Source organism: Catharus ustulatus, chromosome 23, assembly GCF_009819885.2.
Source record: "Catharus ustulatus isolate bCatUst1 chromosome 23, bCatUst1.pri.v2, whole genome shotgun sequence".
NCBI lineage: Eukaryota > Metazoa > Chordata > Aves > Passeriformes > Turdidae > Catharus > Catharus ustulatus.
The window spans coordinates 162,453-177,581 of NC_046243.1; the positions used below are offsets into that span (position 1 = coordinate 162,453).

At 60.3% G+C, this 15,129-nt stretch overlaps 1 protein-coding gene across 3 annotated transcripts; it reads left to right on the plus strand.

The window, feature by feature from the left end:
* Window positions 1-7,395: 7,395 nt before the first annotated feature.
* On the plus strand, window positions 7,396-14,222 carry PHB (prohibitin). Of its 3 annotated transcripts, XM_033079220.1 has the most exons (9): window positions 7,396-7,486; window positions 8,354-8,458; window positions 9,113-9,274; window positions 10,280-10,422; window positions 11,123-11,239; window positions 12,112-12,207; window positions 12,978-13,375; window positions 13,416-13,561; window positions 13,660-14,222. In XM_033079220.1, the coding sequence occupies exons 1-7, from the start codon at window positions 7,420-7,422 to the stop codon at window positions 13,188-13,190; spliced, it is 903 nt and encodes a 300-aa protein (XP_032935111.1). In that variant the 5' UTR covers window positions 7,396-7,419; the 3' UTR covers window positions 13,191-13,375; window positions 13,416-13,561; window positions 13,660-14,222. The 3 variants fall into 3 exon arrangements, with proteins under 3 accessions (XP_032935111.1, XP_032935110.1, XP_032935112.1); XM_033079219.1 differs by having other exon boundaries at window positions 12,978-13,561; XM_033079221.2 differs by lacking the exon at window positions 7,396-7,486 and adding an exon at window positions 7,495-7,513 and having other exon boundaries at window positions 12,978-13,561.
* The last annotated feature ends 907 nt before the right edge of the window (window positions 14,223-15,129 follow it).

Genomic DNA, 15,129 nt, shown 5'->3' on the forward strand with positions numbered 1-15,129 from the left:
CTCCAGGGATGCTCTGAGGATGCTCCGGGGTGTTCTGAGGTGCTCTGGGGTGTTCTGGGGTGCTCCAGGGATGCTCCGGGGTGCTCCAGGGTATTTTGGCGTGCTCTGGGGATGCTCTGAGTTCTCCAGGGTGCTCTGGGGTGCTCCGGGGATGCTCGGGAGATGCTCGGGGGATACTCCCGGGATGCTCCAGGGATGCTCCGGGGTGTCCGGGGATGTTCTGGGGATGCTCCCGGGTGCTCCAGGGTATTTTAGGGTGCTGTAGGGATGTTCTGAGTTCTCTGGGGTGCTCTGGGGTGCTCCAAGGATGCTCCAGGGATGCTCTAGGATTTTCTGGGGTGCTCTGGGGTGTTCTGGGGTGCTGTAGGGATGTTCTGAGTTCTCTGGGGTGCTCCGGGGATGCTCCAGGGATGCTCAGGGGTGTTCTGGGGTGCTCTAGGATGCTCCGAGGATGCTCCAGGGATACTCTGGGGATGCTCCGGGGTGTTCTGGGGTGCTGTGGTGTGTTCTGGGGTGTTCTGGGGTGCTCCCGGGTGCTCCAGGGATGCTCTGAGTTCTCTGGGGTGCTCTGGGGTGCTCCAGGGATGCTCCGAGGATGTTCTGGGGTGCTCCGAGGATGCTCCAGGGATGCTCCAGGGATACTCCGGAGATGCTCCAGCCCGTCTCGGCCCTGCCCTGCCCCGCTGACCCAGCTCAGAGCGTTCCCCGTCCCCCCGCAGCCTCATTGACCCTCCCCGCTCATCCATTCATCCATTCATTCATCGGGGACGCTCCGGAGAATCGCGGAGCCTTCCTGGAAATCCGGGCTGGAATTTCCCCGAGCTGCGGGATGGGGGAGTTCACCCAGGGCAGGGAGGGGGAGCAGCTCGGATTTGGGGCTCTCAAAACCCCCTGGGGGGGTTCTGGCTCCGTGCCCGGCGCTGAGCTGATTTTATCAATCATTTCTCAATCATCGTTATCAACCCGGCTGCTCCGGGCTCCTTCCAGCCAGCGGGAAATGCCAGCGACAATTCAGCGACAATTCAGGGACAATTCAGGGACAATTCAGCGACAATTCCTGGTGCCCGAGGCTCTGGGGGAGGCTCGGGGGGCTCCCAACCTCCTCCACATCGCTGGGATTTTTTCAGGACTCAAGAAGAAATAAAAAACGAAAATTTTTTTGCCTTTTTTAAAATTTTTTTTTTGTTTTTTGTTATTTTGCGTCCAAGGAGCTGCTCCAAGGGCTGGGAATGCCCCCAAAAAAAATCAAAATTGTGGCAGGAGCTGCTTTTCCACCCGGGAAGGGTCGGGGGGGCTCCATCTCCTCTCCTGTTGATTTTTCCCAAGGGTTTTCCCGCAGATTTTGGAGGACACAACCTTTGCCCCTTTTGCACCCCAACCTCCAAACGCGATTTTCCCCCTGGATTCTCCGTTCCTGGATCCGCCCCGCCCTTTGGGGCTCAGTGGGGAATTTGGGGATCGATCCCTGGCAATCAACACTCCCCGGAGCCGGGAAAAGCTCCCGAGGGCGCGGGCGGTGCCAGGGACGGAGCCGTGCGGGAAGTGACGCCCGGGGAGAGCAAAAAACGGGGCTGGAGAGGAGAGAGGGGAGAGCCGGGGGGGCTCAGACGGAGATGGGGCTACCAAAGCTTCCCTGGGGCTACCAAAGCGTCCCTGGGGCTACCAAAGGTTTCCTGGGGCTGCCAAAGCTTCCCTGGGGCTACCAAAGCATCCCTGGGGCTGGCAGAGACTTCTCCGGGGCTGGCAAAGCTTCCCTGGGGCTACCAAAGGCTCCCTGGGGCTACCAAAGCTTCCCTGGGGCTACCAAAGCATCCCTGGGGCTGGCAGAGTTTCCCTGGGGCTGGTAAAGGTTCCCTGGGGCTACCAAAGCTTCCCCGGGGCTTCCAAAGCTTCCCTGGGGCTACTAAACTTCCCTGGGGCTGGTAAAGGCTCCCTGGGGCTGGTAAAGCCTCTCTGGGGCTACCAAAACCTCCCTGGGGCTACCAAAGCATCCCTGGGGCTACCAAAGCTTCCCTGGGGCTACCAAAGGTTCCCTGGGTCTATCTGTGACCCCCGATATCTGTGACCCCCCTCCCAACATCCGTGTCCGTGTCCCCCCTTTGTCCCCCCTTTGTCCCCCCTTGTCCCTCCTTGTCCTCCCCTTGCCCCCGGTCCCCCCGGGCTCTGCTGGAGGCTCGGGGCCCTCCGGGGCTCGCTGACCCCGCGGGTCCGTGCTGTGCCGAGCCGTGCCGTGCCGAGCCGTGCCGGGCCGGGCCGTGCCGCACAAAGCCGGGGATTGTTCCCGTCCGAGACAGGAAAACGGGGGGAGGCGATGGCGGGGATGGGGACAGGGACAGGGACAGCGCCGGGGACCCTCGGGGAGGGGAGGGGAGGGAGGGGAGGGGAGGGGAGGGGACAGGAGAGTGCCCTGATCTGTGATCCCACCCCAGTGATCCCAGTGACCACATCCCACTGATCCCAGTGATCTCACTGATTCCACCCCATTGATCCCATTGATCCCATCTCATTAATCCCACTGATTCCATCCCAGTGATCCCAGTGATCCCATCCCAGTGATCCCATCTCATTGATCCCACTGATCCCATGCCAGTGATCCCATGCCAGTGATCCCAGTGATCTCACTGATCCCACCCCAGTGATCCCATTGATCCCATTGAACCCACCCCATTGATCCCATCCCACTGATCCCACCCCAGTGGTCCCACGGATCCAATCCCATTGATCCTACTGATGCCACTGATCCCATCCCATTGATCCCATTGATCCCACCCCAGTGATCCCACCCCAGTGATCCCACTGATCCCATTCCAGTGATCCCAGTGATCCCACTGATCCCATCCCATTGATCCCATTGATCTCATGGATCCCATCCCACTGATTCCATTTATCCCATTGATCCCACTGATCCTACCCCATTGATCCCATTGATCCCATCTCATTTATCCCACTGATCCCATTGATCTCATCCCATTCTACCCAACCCCATTGATCCTGGTCATCCCATTGATCTCATCTCACTGATCCCATTGATCCCATTGATCCTACTGATCCCATCCCATGGATCCCACTGATCCCATTGATCCCATTGATCTTGTTCATCTCATTGATCCCATCCCATCCCATCCCTCCCTATGGGAATGAGCAGGGACAAGGACAGAGATTTTTGGCTGTGGGGATTTTTGGCTGTGGGATTTTTGGCTGTGGGATTTTTGCCTTTGCGAATTTTTGCCTTTGGGGTTTTTGCCTTTGGGGTTTTTTGCCTTTGGGGTTTTTTGCCTTTGGGGGTTTTGTCTGTGGGGTTTTTGTCAGTGAGATTTTTGGCTGTGGGGATTTTTGGCTGTGGGATTTTGCCTTTGGGGGTTTTTGCCTTTGGGAATTTTTGCCTCTGGGGTTTTGGGGGATTTTTGGCTTTGGGGGTTTTGGCTGTGGGATTTTTGGCTGTGGGGATTTTTGCCTTTTTGGCTGTGGGATTTTTGGCTGTGGGATTTTTGGCTGTGGGATTTATGGCTGTGGGATTTATGGCTGTGGGATTTTTCCTTTGGGAATTTTTGCCTCTGGGGTTTTTGGGTGCGGCTGGCTGGGCTGCAGACAGCCCGGATTTCATCCTTCGGGCTCTCTCCCACTGCAATCCGCCCTAATTCGATTTCTCGGAGTTGCAAATCGCGGCGGGGAGCGCGGCCCAAATCTCATTAGAGCCGCTCCCACCCGAGCCGCGTCCTGCAGGCTGCGATGCGGTTTGTGCTGATTGAATTGAATTGTTTATTGAGCTTTAATTCGGGCTGGGGAGGGGGTGGGGCTGGGCTGGGACCCCCAGAAAGGGTTTGGGACCCCCAAAAAGGGCTGAGACCCTCGGGCTGGGATGAGACCCCCGGGCTGGGCTGGGCTGGGACCCTCGGGAAGGGTTTGGGACCCCCGGGCTGGGCTGGGACCCTCGGGAAGGGTTTGGGATCCCCAGAAAGGGTTTGGGACCCTCGGGCTGGGCTGGGACCACCCCCAAGGGAAGGGTCTGGGACCCCCAGAAAGGGTTTGGGACCCTCGGGAAGGGCTGAGACCCTCCCCCGGGAAGGGTCTGGAGTCCCGGGAAGGGCTGGGACCCCCCCCGGAAAGGGTTTGGGACCCCTAGAAAGGGATGAGACCTCCAGAAAGGGATGAGACCCCCGGGCTGGGCTGGGCTGGGACTCCCAGAAAGGGTTTGAGACCCCCGGGAAGGGCTGGGATGCCCCCAGGAAGGGTCGGGACCACCCCCAAGGGAAGGGTTTGGGACCCCCGGGTAGAGCTAAGATCCCCCTGTGAAGGGTTGGGACCCCCGGGCTGGGCTGGGACCCCCCTGGGAAAAGGGCTGAGACCCCCGGAAAGGGTCTGGAACCCCCCTGGGAAGGGCTGGGACCCTCGGGAAGGGTTGGGACCCCCTAGGAAGGGTCTGGATCCCCGGGAAGGGCTGAGACCCCCGCGCAGGAAGGGTTTGGGACCCCCTTTGCCAGCCGGCACCCAGGGACTGTGTGGGGACAGGGACATGGACAGGACAGGGACAGGGACAGGGACAGGGATGGGACAGGGATCGGCAGAGAGGGCACGGACAGGGGGACAGCGGCTCGTGGGGCTCAGGGGACAACACGGGGGTGGGGACACCGGGCAGGGGGAGCTGCGGGCAGGGCGGGGAGTGCGGGGTGCGGGGAGGGACGGAAGGAGGGAAGCGGGGCGGGATGCGGGGCGGGATGCGGGGCGGGATTTAGGGTCAGATGCAGAGTTAGGATGCAGGGTTGGTTATAGGGCGGTACCTGGCGGGGCGGGATGCAGGCGGGATTCAGGGTTGGGATGCAGGTGGGATACAGGGTTGGGATGCAGGCGGGATTCAGGGTTGGGATGCAGGAGGGATTCAGGGTTGGTTACAGGAGCAGGTTCTCCCCCGCTGCCTTGCGGATCCCCACCCTGCGCACGGGCTGGGACCCCAGGGACGGCTCCGGCCCGGGGCTGCTGGCGGGGGGGGCGGAGCTTTTGGCAGCCACCGAGTCGTGGGTCTCCAGCAGCGACTGGGACACACGGGCGGGTCACCGCGGTGTTCTGCAGGGGGACACGCGACCCCCACGCGACCCCCACGCGACCCCACGCGACCCCCACGCGACCCCCACGCGACCCCACGGGACCCCACGCGACCCCACGCGACCCCACGCGACCCCCACGCGACCCCACGGGACCCCACGCGACCCCACGCGACCCCACGCGACCCCACGCAAATCCACGCGACCCCCACGGGACCCCACGCGACCCCACGCGACCCCACGGGACCCCCACGGGACCCCACGCGACCCCACGCGACCCCCACGCAACCCCACGGGACCCCCACGCAAACCCACGCGAGCCCAAGAGACTCCACGCGACCCCCACGGGACCCCCGGGACCCCCACGGGACCCCACGGGACCCCCACGCAACTCCACGCGACCCCCACTCAACCCCACGCCACCCCACGCAAATCCACGCAACCCCACGCAACCCCACGCGACCCCACGCGACCCCACGGGACCCCACGGGACCCCCACTCAATCCCACGCGACCCCCAGGGGACCCCACGCGACCCCACGCGACGCCACGCAAACCCACGAGACACCACGGGACCCCATGGGACCCCCACGCGACCCCAAAAGACCCCACAAGACCCCCACGCATTCCCACTCAATTCCACGCGACCCCCCGGGACCCCACGCGATCCCCACGGGACCTCCACAAGACCCCACAAGACCCCCACGCAACTTCACTGTGACCAGCACTGCGACCGCCGAGTGTCCGGCACGCGACCGCCACGCGACCGCCACGCGACCGCCACGCGACTGGCACGCGACTGGCACGCGACTGGCACGTGTCCGGCACGCGACCGGCACGCGACCGGCACGCGATCGGCACGTGTCTGGCACGCGACCGGCACGCGACCGGCACGTGTCTGGCACGCGACTGGCACGTGTCCAGCACGTGTCCGGCACGCGACCGGCACGCGACCGGCACGCGACTGGCACGTGTCTGGCACGCGACCGGCACGTGTCTGGCACGCGACCGGCACGCGACCGGCACGCGACTGACACGTGTCTGGCACGCGACCGGCACGCGACCGGCACGTGTCTGGCACGCGACCGGCACGCGACTGGCACGCGACCGGCACGTGTCTGGCACGCGACCGGCACGCGACTGGCACGCGACCGGCACGTGTCTGGCACGCGACCGGCACGCGACCGGCACGCGACCGGCACGCGACTGGCACGCGACCGGCACGTGTCTGGCACGCGACCGGCACGCGACTGGCACGCGACCGGCACGTGTCTGGCACGCGACCGGCACGCGACCGGCACGCGACCGGCACGCGACCGGCACGCGACCGGCACGTGCCGGGGGTCCCGCCGCCCCCCGTTTTGGGTCCCGCCGCCCCCCGTCCCGGTCCGTTCGGTCCCGCAGGATCCGGGCCAGCTCCGCCGCCGCTGCCCGCGCGTCCGGCCGCGCCAGGCGCCCGATGTCCCGCAGGATCTCCTGCACCAGCGCCAGGTTGTCCCCGCGCACCGCCTGCAGCTGCCGCTCCTCCAGCCGCTCGTGCGCCTGGGGACAGCGGGGACACCCCCGGGGACACCGCCGGGGACACCTCCGGGTGGAATTCCGCTTCCCCCTTTTCCCCTTTTCCTTTTTCCCCCGTTTCCCCCTATTTTTTTTCTCAGTTTTTCGGCATTCCCGGAGCCAAAGGGAGAGCGCTGCTTCCCTCTAGCGGCTGCGGGGACAGAGGGGACAGGGACAGGGATGGGAAAGGGAAGGCTGAGCGTGGAAATATCCCAAATATCCATGGAAATATCTCAGATATCCACGGAAATCTCGTGTTTTCTGAAAAGGATCACATCAATCCATGGAAATATCTCAGATATCCATGGAAATATCTCAAATATCAATGTAAATATCTCAGTTATTCACGGAAATATCTCCGATATCCACGGCAATATCTCCGATATCCATGGCAATATCTCCTGGAGGTGTCACACTCTGCTCAGCGGTGCCAGGACGAGGAGCAATGGCCAGAAACCAAACCCCGAGCGCCACCTGCACGGGACAAGGAGCTGTCCACGGGCCCGGGGTGTCCCTCTGGACCCCGACATTCCAACCCCAGCCGTGCCACCCGCTCCGGGTGGGCTGTGTGACCTTCCGAGCTCCCTCCCCAGCCTGTTCCGGGATTCTGGCAGCGGGTGTCCCCCAAATGTCCCCCGTCCCTCACGTGCCTCCCTTGCAGGACTACATCTCCCAAGAGCCTTTGCTGCCCTCCAGCCAATAGCGCGCGGCCTTGCTCAGCCAGCGCGCCCGCCGCGGGGCATGCCGGGAGTTGTAGTCCGGCCGGCAGCGGGCAGGGCAGCGCGGAACTACAGATCCCAGCAAGCCGCGGGGGGCGCGGGCCAATGGGGAGCGCCCGTCTTGGCGCGGCGCGCAGGCGCGGCGGGCGGGTGGCCGCGGATTCATGTGGAGGTCAGCGGCGCGGCGGGAGCGGGGGCGGTGGGTCCGGGGCTACCGGGGGGAGCCGAGCCGAGCCGAGCTTAGCCGAGCCGAGCCGAGTTTAGCCGAGCTGCGCCGAGCCGAGCGCTGAGGGCAGCCCATGGGGTCAAAGCCCGTGGTGCTGGGGGCGAGCGGCCTAGGAGGGAGCGGGGAGGGGGAGGCCCGGGGGGCGAGCGGGGTGCGGGGTCGGGGTGTGGGGACACGGGGAGAGATGGGGGTGGGCTCGGAGGGGGGCTCGGAGGGGTTTGTGGGGGTACGAGGAGCCCCACAGGGCTGGGGGGTTTGTGGGGACACCAGGAGCCCCCCAGGTTCGTGGGTCACAGGGAGCCCCGCAAGGTTTGGGGGGGTACCAGGAGCCCCCTGTGACCCCCAAGGTTTGGGGGTGTGTGGGGGTACAAGAAGCCCCCCAGGACTGAGGGGTTTGGGGGTCACAAGGAGCCCCCCAAGGTTTGGGGTTTGAGGGGTCACAAGGAGCCCCCTGTCCCCGCTGTGGTTTGGGGTTTGTGGGGTACCAGAAGCCCCCCAAGGTTTGGGGTTTGTGGGGACAGAAGGAGCCCCCTGTCCCCGCTGTGTTTGGGGTTTGGGGGTCACAAGGAGCCCCCAAGATTTGGGGGTGTGTGGGGGTACAAAGAGCCCCCTGTCCCCGCTGTGGTTTGGGGTTTGGGGGTCACAAGGAGCCCCCTGTCCCGCTGTGGTTTGGGGTTTGGGGGTCCCAAGGAGCCCCCTGTCCCGCTGTGTTTGGGGGCTCTGGGCAGGGCTCTCTCCCCAGCCCCCCTCAGCCCCCCGGCCGTGCCCGCTGGGGTTTGACGCTCTGGGGTTTGACACCCGGGGCATTTTCAGGGGGCTGGAGCTCTGAGATGGCTGCCAAGGTGTTCGAGAGCATCGGGAAGCTCGGCCTGGGGCTGGCGGTGGCCGGAGGAGTTGTGAACTCTGCTCTGTACAACGGTGAGAGGCGCGGGCCGAGCGCCCAGAGGGCTTCAGTCTGCGTTTCTGCATTTCTGCCTTCCTGCATTTCTGTATTTCTGCATCTCTGCATTTCTGCCTTCCTGCATTTCTGCACTTCTCTGTTATTTCTGTATCTCTGCATCTCTGTATTTCTGCATTTCTGCATTTCTCTGTTATTTCTGTATCTCTGCATTTCTGTATTTCTGCATTTCTATTTCTGCATTTCTATGTTTCTGCATTTCTCCATTTCTGTGTTTCTGCACTTCTGCATTTCATTCAGTTCATCCCCAGTTCATTCCCTGTTCATTCCCAGCTCATTCCCAGTTCAATCCCTGCTCATTCCCAGTTCAATCCCTGCTCATTCCCAGTTCATTCCCCATCCATTCCCAGTTCATTCCCAGTTCATTCCCTGCTCAGCTCATTCCCCATCCATTCCCAGCCCATTCCCCGCTCACTCCCAGCTCATTCCCAGTTCATTCCCAGTCCATTCCCAGTTCATTTCCAGTTCATTCCCAGTTCATTCCCAGCTCATTCCCCGCTCATTCCCCATCCATTCCCAGCTCATTCCCAGTCCATTCCCCGCTCATTCCCAGTCCATTCCCAGTCCATTCCCCGCTCATTCCCTGCCCCCCTGACTCCCCTTTCCCCCCACAGTGGATGCAGGGCACAGAGCCGTGATCTTTGATCGCTTCCGAGGGGTGCAGGACGTGGTGGTGGGCGAGGGGACGCATTTCCTCATCCCCTGGGTGCAGAAGCCGATCATCTTCGACTGCCGCTCGCGGCCCCGCAACGTCCCCGTCATCACCGGCAGCAAAGGTGGGTGCTGCCCCCACAGCCAGGGCTTTGGGTTTGTCCTTCTGGAATTCTGCTCCTGAACACACAGAGCAGTGGCCACAAACGGAGCAAGGGTGGCCAGGAAGGGTCTGGAGTGTCCCCAAGCCCGCCTGTGTCACCTGCAGGGTGGCCCTGCTCAGCTGGGTGATGTGCAGAGGTCCTGGAGCAGTCAGGAGCGGTTTGAGGTTTTTAAATCTTCCTTTGGTGTTAAATATTTGGGGTTGGAAGGGATCTATGGAGATCCTCCAGCCCCAAAACATTCCTTGACTCTGTGGTGATCCCAGTTTGGGAATGGTTTGAGATTTTTAATAAAGAACAGGTTAAGGAAATCTTCCCAAATATTTGGGGTTGGAAGGGATCTCTGGAGATCCTCCAGCCCCAAAACTTTCCTTGACTCTGTGGTGATCCCAGTTTGGGAATGCTTTGAGATTTTTAATAAAGAACAGGTTAAGGAAATCTTCCTTTGGTGTCAAATATTTGGGGTTGGAAGGGATCTCTGGAGATTCCTTGACTGTGATGATCCCATGTGTCCCAGTTTGGGAATGGTTTGAGATTTTTAATAAAGAACAGGTTAAGGAAATCTTCCTTTGGTCCCAGATATTTGGGGTTGGAAGGGATTTATGGAGATTCCTCAACTCTAGGAATGGTTTGAGATTTGTAATAAAGGACAGGTTAAAGAGCTCTTCCCAAATATTTGGGGTTGGAAGGGATCTCTGGAGATTCCTTGACTGTGATGATCCCACGTGTCCCAGTTTGGGAATGGTTTGAGAGAGGTTAAAGAGCTCTTCCCAAATATTTGGGGCTGGCAGGGACCCTGGATCTCCCTGGATCTGGGCAGGCTCACCTGGCCCAGGTGCGCTCGGAGCTCCCCCCCAGAGCTGGACCCCAAAGATAAAAAGGGGGAGCAAAACCAGCTCGTTTTCCCGACAAATCCACGTGGGGAGCTGCAGCAGGAGCCGCTCCCTGAGCCCCCCTGGTGCCCCCCAGACCTGCAGAACGTGAACATCACGCTGCGGATCCTGTTCCGGCCCGTGACGGCGCAGCTGCCGCGCATCTTCACCAGCATCGGCGAGGACTACGACGAGCGCGTGCTGCCCTCCATCACCACCGAGATCCTCAAGTCCGTGGTGGTGAGCGCTGCTGGGCACCCCCAGCTGTTCCAGCTGTTCCAGTTCCTGCTGGAATGGCAGAATTCCAGCCTGGTGTGGGGTGTGAGCCTCGTCCAGCCCGGCCTTGGGGGTTTGCAGGGGTGGAGGATTCCTGTGGGGAGGTTCCTGGGCCTGCAGCCTGGGGCTGGGCATGGCCTGTTCCAGAGGTGTCCTTCCATTCCTAGTGCTGGCCATTCCATCCCATTCCCAGTGCTGTCCATCCATTCCTAGTGCTGTCCATCCATTCCCAGTGCTGTCCATCCCATTCCATCCCATTCCCAGAGGTTCTCATCCCATCCCATTCCCAGTGCTGTCCATCCATTCCCAGTGCTGGCCATCCCATCCCATTCCCAGTGCTGTCCATCCCATTCCATCCCATTCCCAGAGGTTCTCATCCTATTCCTATCCCATTCCATCCTGTTGCTGTCCCATTTCCACCCCATTTCCAGAGGTTCCCACCCCATTCCCATTCCCACCCCGTTCCCAGAGGTTCCCACCCTGTTCCCATTCCATTCCCAGTTCCCAGATGTTCCTACCCCATTCCCACCCCATCCCAACCCTGTTCCCAGTTCCCCAGATGTTCCCACTCCATTCCCAGAGGTTCCCATTCCCATTCCCACCCCATCCCCACCCGTTCCCACCCCGTTCCCAGAGGTTCCCAACCCCGCCGCTGCCGTTGCAGGCGCGCTTTGACGCGGGCGAGCTGATCACGCAGCGGGAGTTGGTGTCCAGGCAGGTCAGCGAGGACCTGACCGAGCGAGCGGCCACCTTCGGCCTCATCCTGGACGACGTGTCCTTGGTGAGTGTCCCTGTCCCCATCCCTGGGGAGTGTCCCTGTCCTGTGTCCCTGTCCCTGGTGAGTGTCCCTGGCCCTGTCACTGTCCCTGGTGAGTGGTCCTGTCCCTGTCCCTGGTGAGTGTCCCCTGTCCCTGGTGAGTGTCCCTGTCCTGTGTCCCTGGTGAGTGTCCCTGTCCTGTGCCCCTGTCTCTGGTGAGTGTCCCTGTCCCTGGTGAGTGTCCTTGTCCCTGGTCCCTGTCCCTGGTGAGTGTCCCTGTCCTTATCCCTGGTGAGTGTCCCTGTCCTGTGCCCCTGTCCCTGGTGAGTGCCCCTGTCCCTGGTGAGTGTCCCTGGTGAGTGTCCTTGTCCCTGTCCCTGTTGAGTGTCCCTGTCCCTGGTGAGTGTCCCTGTCCTGTGTCCCTGTCCCTGGTGAGTGTCCCTGTTGAGTGTCCCTGTCCCTGGTGAGTGTCCCTGTCCTGTGTCCCTGTCCCTGGTGAGTGTCCCTGGTGCGTGTCCCTGTCGCTGTCCCTGTCCCTGGTGAGTGTCCTTGTCCCTGGTGAGTGTCCCTGTCCCTGTCGAGTGTCCTTGTCCCTGTCCCTGCTGAGTGTCCCTGTCCCTGCTGAGTGTCCCTGTCCCTGGTGAGTGCCCCTGTCCCCTCCCCTGCTCGGGGATCAGTGCCCACTGCAGGGCAGGATGCATCTGGGACATGGGTGGGTGTTTGGCCACGTGTGGACATGTGGACACAGGTGGACATTTGACCATGTGTGGACATTTGACCATGTGTGGACATTTGGATGTTTGGATACATGTGGACATTTGGATGTTTGGATACATGTGGACATTTGGCCATGTGTCCCCTGTCCCTGCTGTGACCAGGTGTGTTTGTGTCCCCAGACCCACCTGACCTTCGGGAAGGAGTTCACAGAGGCCGTGGAGATGAAGCAGGTGGCGCAGCAGGAGGCAGAGCGGGCTCGCTTCATCGTGGAGAAGGTACCTGGGAATCCTGCTGCTGCTGGGGCATTTGGGAATTCTGCTGCTTCTGGGGGGTTTGGGAATTGTGCTCCTGCTGCATGATCTGGGAATCCTGCTGCTGCTGGGGCATTTGGGAATTCTGCTGCTCCTGGGGCATTTGGGAATTCTGCTGCTCCTGGGGCATTTGGGAATTCTGCTGCTCCTGGGGCATTTGGGAATTCTGCTGCTCCTGGGGCATTGGGGAATTGTGCTGCTGCTGGGGGATTGGGGAATTCTGCTGCTCATGGGGGATTGGGGAATTCTGCTGCTCTCCTACTCTGTTTGTTGTGTCCATGTGTTTGTTGTGCCCATATAACTGTAATCATGTCCATGTCACTACACTTGTGTCCATGTTGTGTCCATGTGTGCTGTTCCCATGTAATTGTAATCATGTCCATGTCACTCTAACTGTGCCCATGTTTGTTGTGTCCATATAACTGTAATTATGTCCATGTCACTAGAATTGTGTCCATGTTGTGTCCATGTTTGCTGTGCCCCTTTATCTGTAATCACATCCATGTCACTGTAACTGTATCCATGTATGTGTGCTGTGCCCATATAACTGTAATCACATCCATGTCACTACAATTGTGTCCATGTTGTGTCCATGTTTGCTGTGCCCATGTAACTGTAATTATCTCCGTGTCACTATAACTGTGCCCATGTGTGTTTGTTGTGCCCATATAACTGTAACTGTGTCCATGTCACTCCATTGTGCCCCTAACCCGCCCCGTGCCCTGTCCCCACAGGCAGAGCAGCAGAAGAAAGCCGCTGTGATCTCTGCCGAGGGCGACTCCAAGGCGGCCGAGCTGATCGCCAACTCGCTGGCCACGGCCGGGGACGGGCTGATCGAGCTGCGCAAGCTGGAGGCGGCCGAGGACATCGCCTACCAGCTGTCCCGCTCCCGCAACATCACCTACCTGCCCTCGGGCCAGTCCGTGCTGCTGCAGCTGCCCCAGTGACGGCCACGCCTGGGGAAACACAGAAACACATTAAAAAAGGAAAAAAAAAACCCAAAAATAATCATCGCGGTTTCCTGGCGCGGAGGAAAACGGAGATTTGGGATTTGGGAATAAAAGTGAATGAGATGGTGGGGCTGCGGTTCCTCCCCTGAGCGGGCACAGGGAGTCTGGAGTTGGGGATTCAGGTGAATTTGGGGACTCAGAAAGTGAGATTTGGGGGTTCAGGTGAATTTGGGGGTTTGAGAAGTGAGATTTGGGGGTTCAGAAAGTGCGACTGAAGATTCAGCAAGGGAGATTTGGGAATTCAGGAAGTCTGGATTTGGGGATTCAGGTAAATTTGGGGGTTCAGGAGGTGAGATTTGGGGATTCAGGTGAATTTGGGGATTCAGGGACTGAGATTTGGGGGTTCAGGTAAATTTGGGAATTCAGGAAGTGAGATTTGGGGATTCAGGTAAATTTGGGGATTTAGGAAGTCTGGATTTGGGGATTCAGGTAAATTTGGGGATTCAGGAAGTGAGATTTGGGGATTCAGCAAATGAGATTTGGGGGTTCAGGGAGTGGATTTGGGGGTTGGCCCGTTCTGGGCGGTCGCAGCAGCAGGAGCAGAGATTTCCTGGGATGAAGTCCAGGTGAGTCCCTGGTGCTCCCTAGAGGGACTTGTGTGTCCCCACCTGCAGCCCCTGGGACACCTCAGCACCCCCAAACCTCTCCAGGTGTCACCTCACCTGGGGACATCTCAGCCTGGGGACACCCCAGCTCAGGGCCCTGTGGGGTGAGGGGGGCAGAGATCCCCTCTGGCTCCCTGGACAGGAAAGTTCTGTGCAGGAAACCCTTCTGGAACTGGGACATGTCCCCTTCACCCTGAGCTGTCCCTGTCCTGGGCTCCTGTCCCTGTCTCCTGTCCCAGCCCCTGGCTGCTCCAGGGACACAAATCCTCTGTCCCATCCCTGCTCCTTGTCCTGAGGGAGGCAGAACTGTGACACTGTGTAAGCAGCCTTCAATAAATGTCACAGCCCCAAGGCTGGCACTGTGGGTCCTGGCTTTTTCTATTTTTTATTTTTTGTGCTGCTGTCTCAGAAGTGAAGGTTGGGCTCGGTGCTTGGGACATTGGGTGTGATTTTTCTGGATTTCTGGAATGAGGTGAGTGTGGAACTGTGGGAGCAGAGCACTCCCAGAGCTCCCTTCCAGCCCCAGCTGTTCTGTGATCCTCTGACAAATCATCCAAAATCTCCAGAACCTCAGAGCCTGGGTGAGCTGCAGCCTGGCTGCTCCCAGGGACAGCGAGGGCGGCAGGAGGTGCCTTGTTCCAGGGGTTTCCCTTTCCAGGGATTTCATTTCCCCCTTTTCCAGGGGTTTCCCTTTCCAGGGATGTAATTTCATCCTTTTCCAGAGATTTCATTTCCCCCTTTTCCAGGGGTTTCCCTTTCCAGAGATTTCATTTCCTCCCTTTTCCAGGGGAAAAAACACAAACCACGGGGTGAAGGGTCAGAGCTGCTCCAGGAGTTATCCTGAGGGTTCTCCAGTCAGGAATGGGGATGAGGCAGTGCCAGAGCTGCTCCAGGAGGAATTATCCTGAACATCCCCCCATCAGGAATGGGGATGAGGCATTTCGCTCTCCAAGCAGGAAATCCCAGCCCATCCTCAGAGCTCTCCAGCAGCAGCACCTGCCCCACCATCCCCTCCCTGGTTTTCCTCCATGAGCTGCACTGCACAGCACTGAGATGCAGCAGTGTCCAGGCTTTTTCCAGGTGATCATTCCCAGCTCGGGGCTGGGTCGGCGTGTCCCGTTCTGCTCCAGGAACAGCTGGGGCGAGGAGGAGGAGGAAAAACGGGAGCATTGTTCTGATCCCCCGCCGGGGCTTCCCCAGCCCGCCCTGCCCTTTTCACTCCATCCTGAACTTTGTCTCGGCGAGCCCCGATCCCTGCTGGGCACGGGCAG

Coding starts and splice junctions, on each gene's coding strand:
- PHB (XM_033079219.1), top strand. CDS start 7,420: ATGGGGAGCGCCCGTCTTGGCGCGGCGCGCAGGCGCGGCGGGCGGGTG. Junction 8,459..9,112: donor GAACTCTGCTCTGTACAACG/GTGAGAGGCGCG, acceptor TTCCCCCCACAG/TGGATGCAGGGCACAGAGCC. Junction 11,240..12,111: donor TCCTGGACGACGTGTCCTTG/GTGAGTGTCCCT, acceptor TTGTGTCCCCAG/ACCCACCTGACCTTCGGGAA.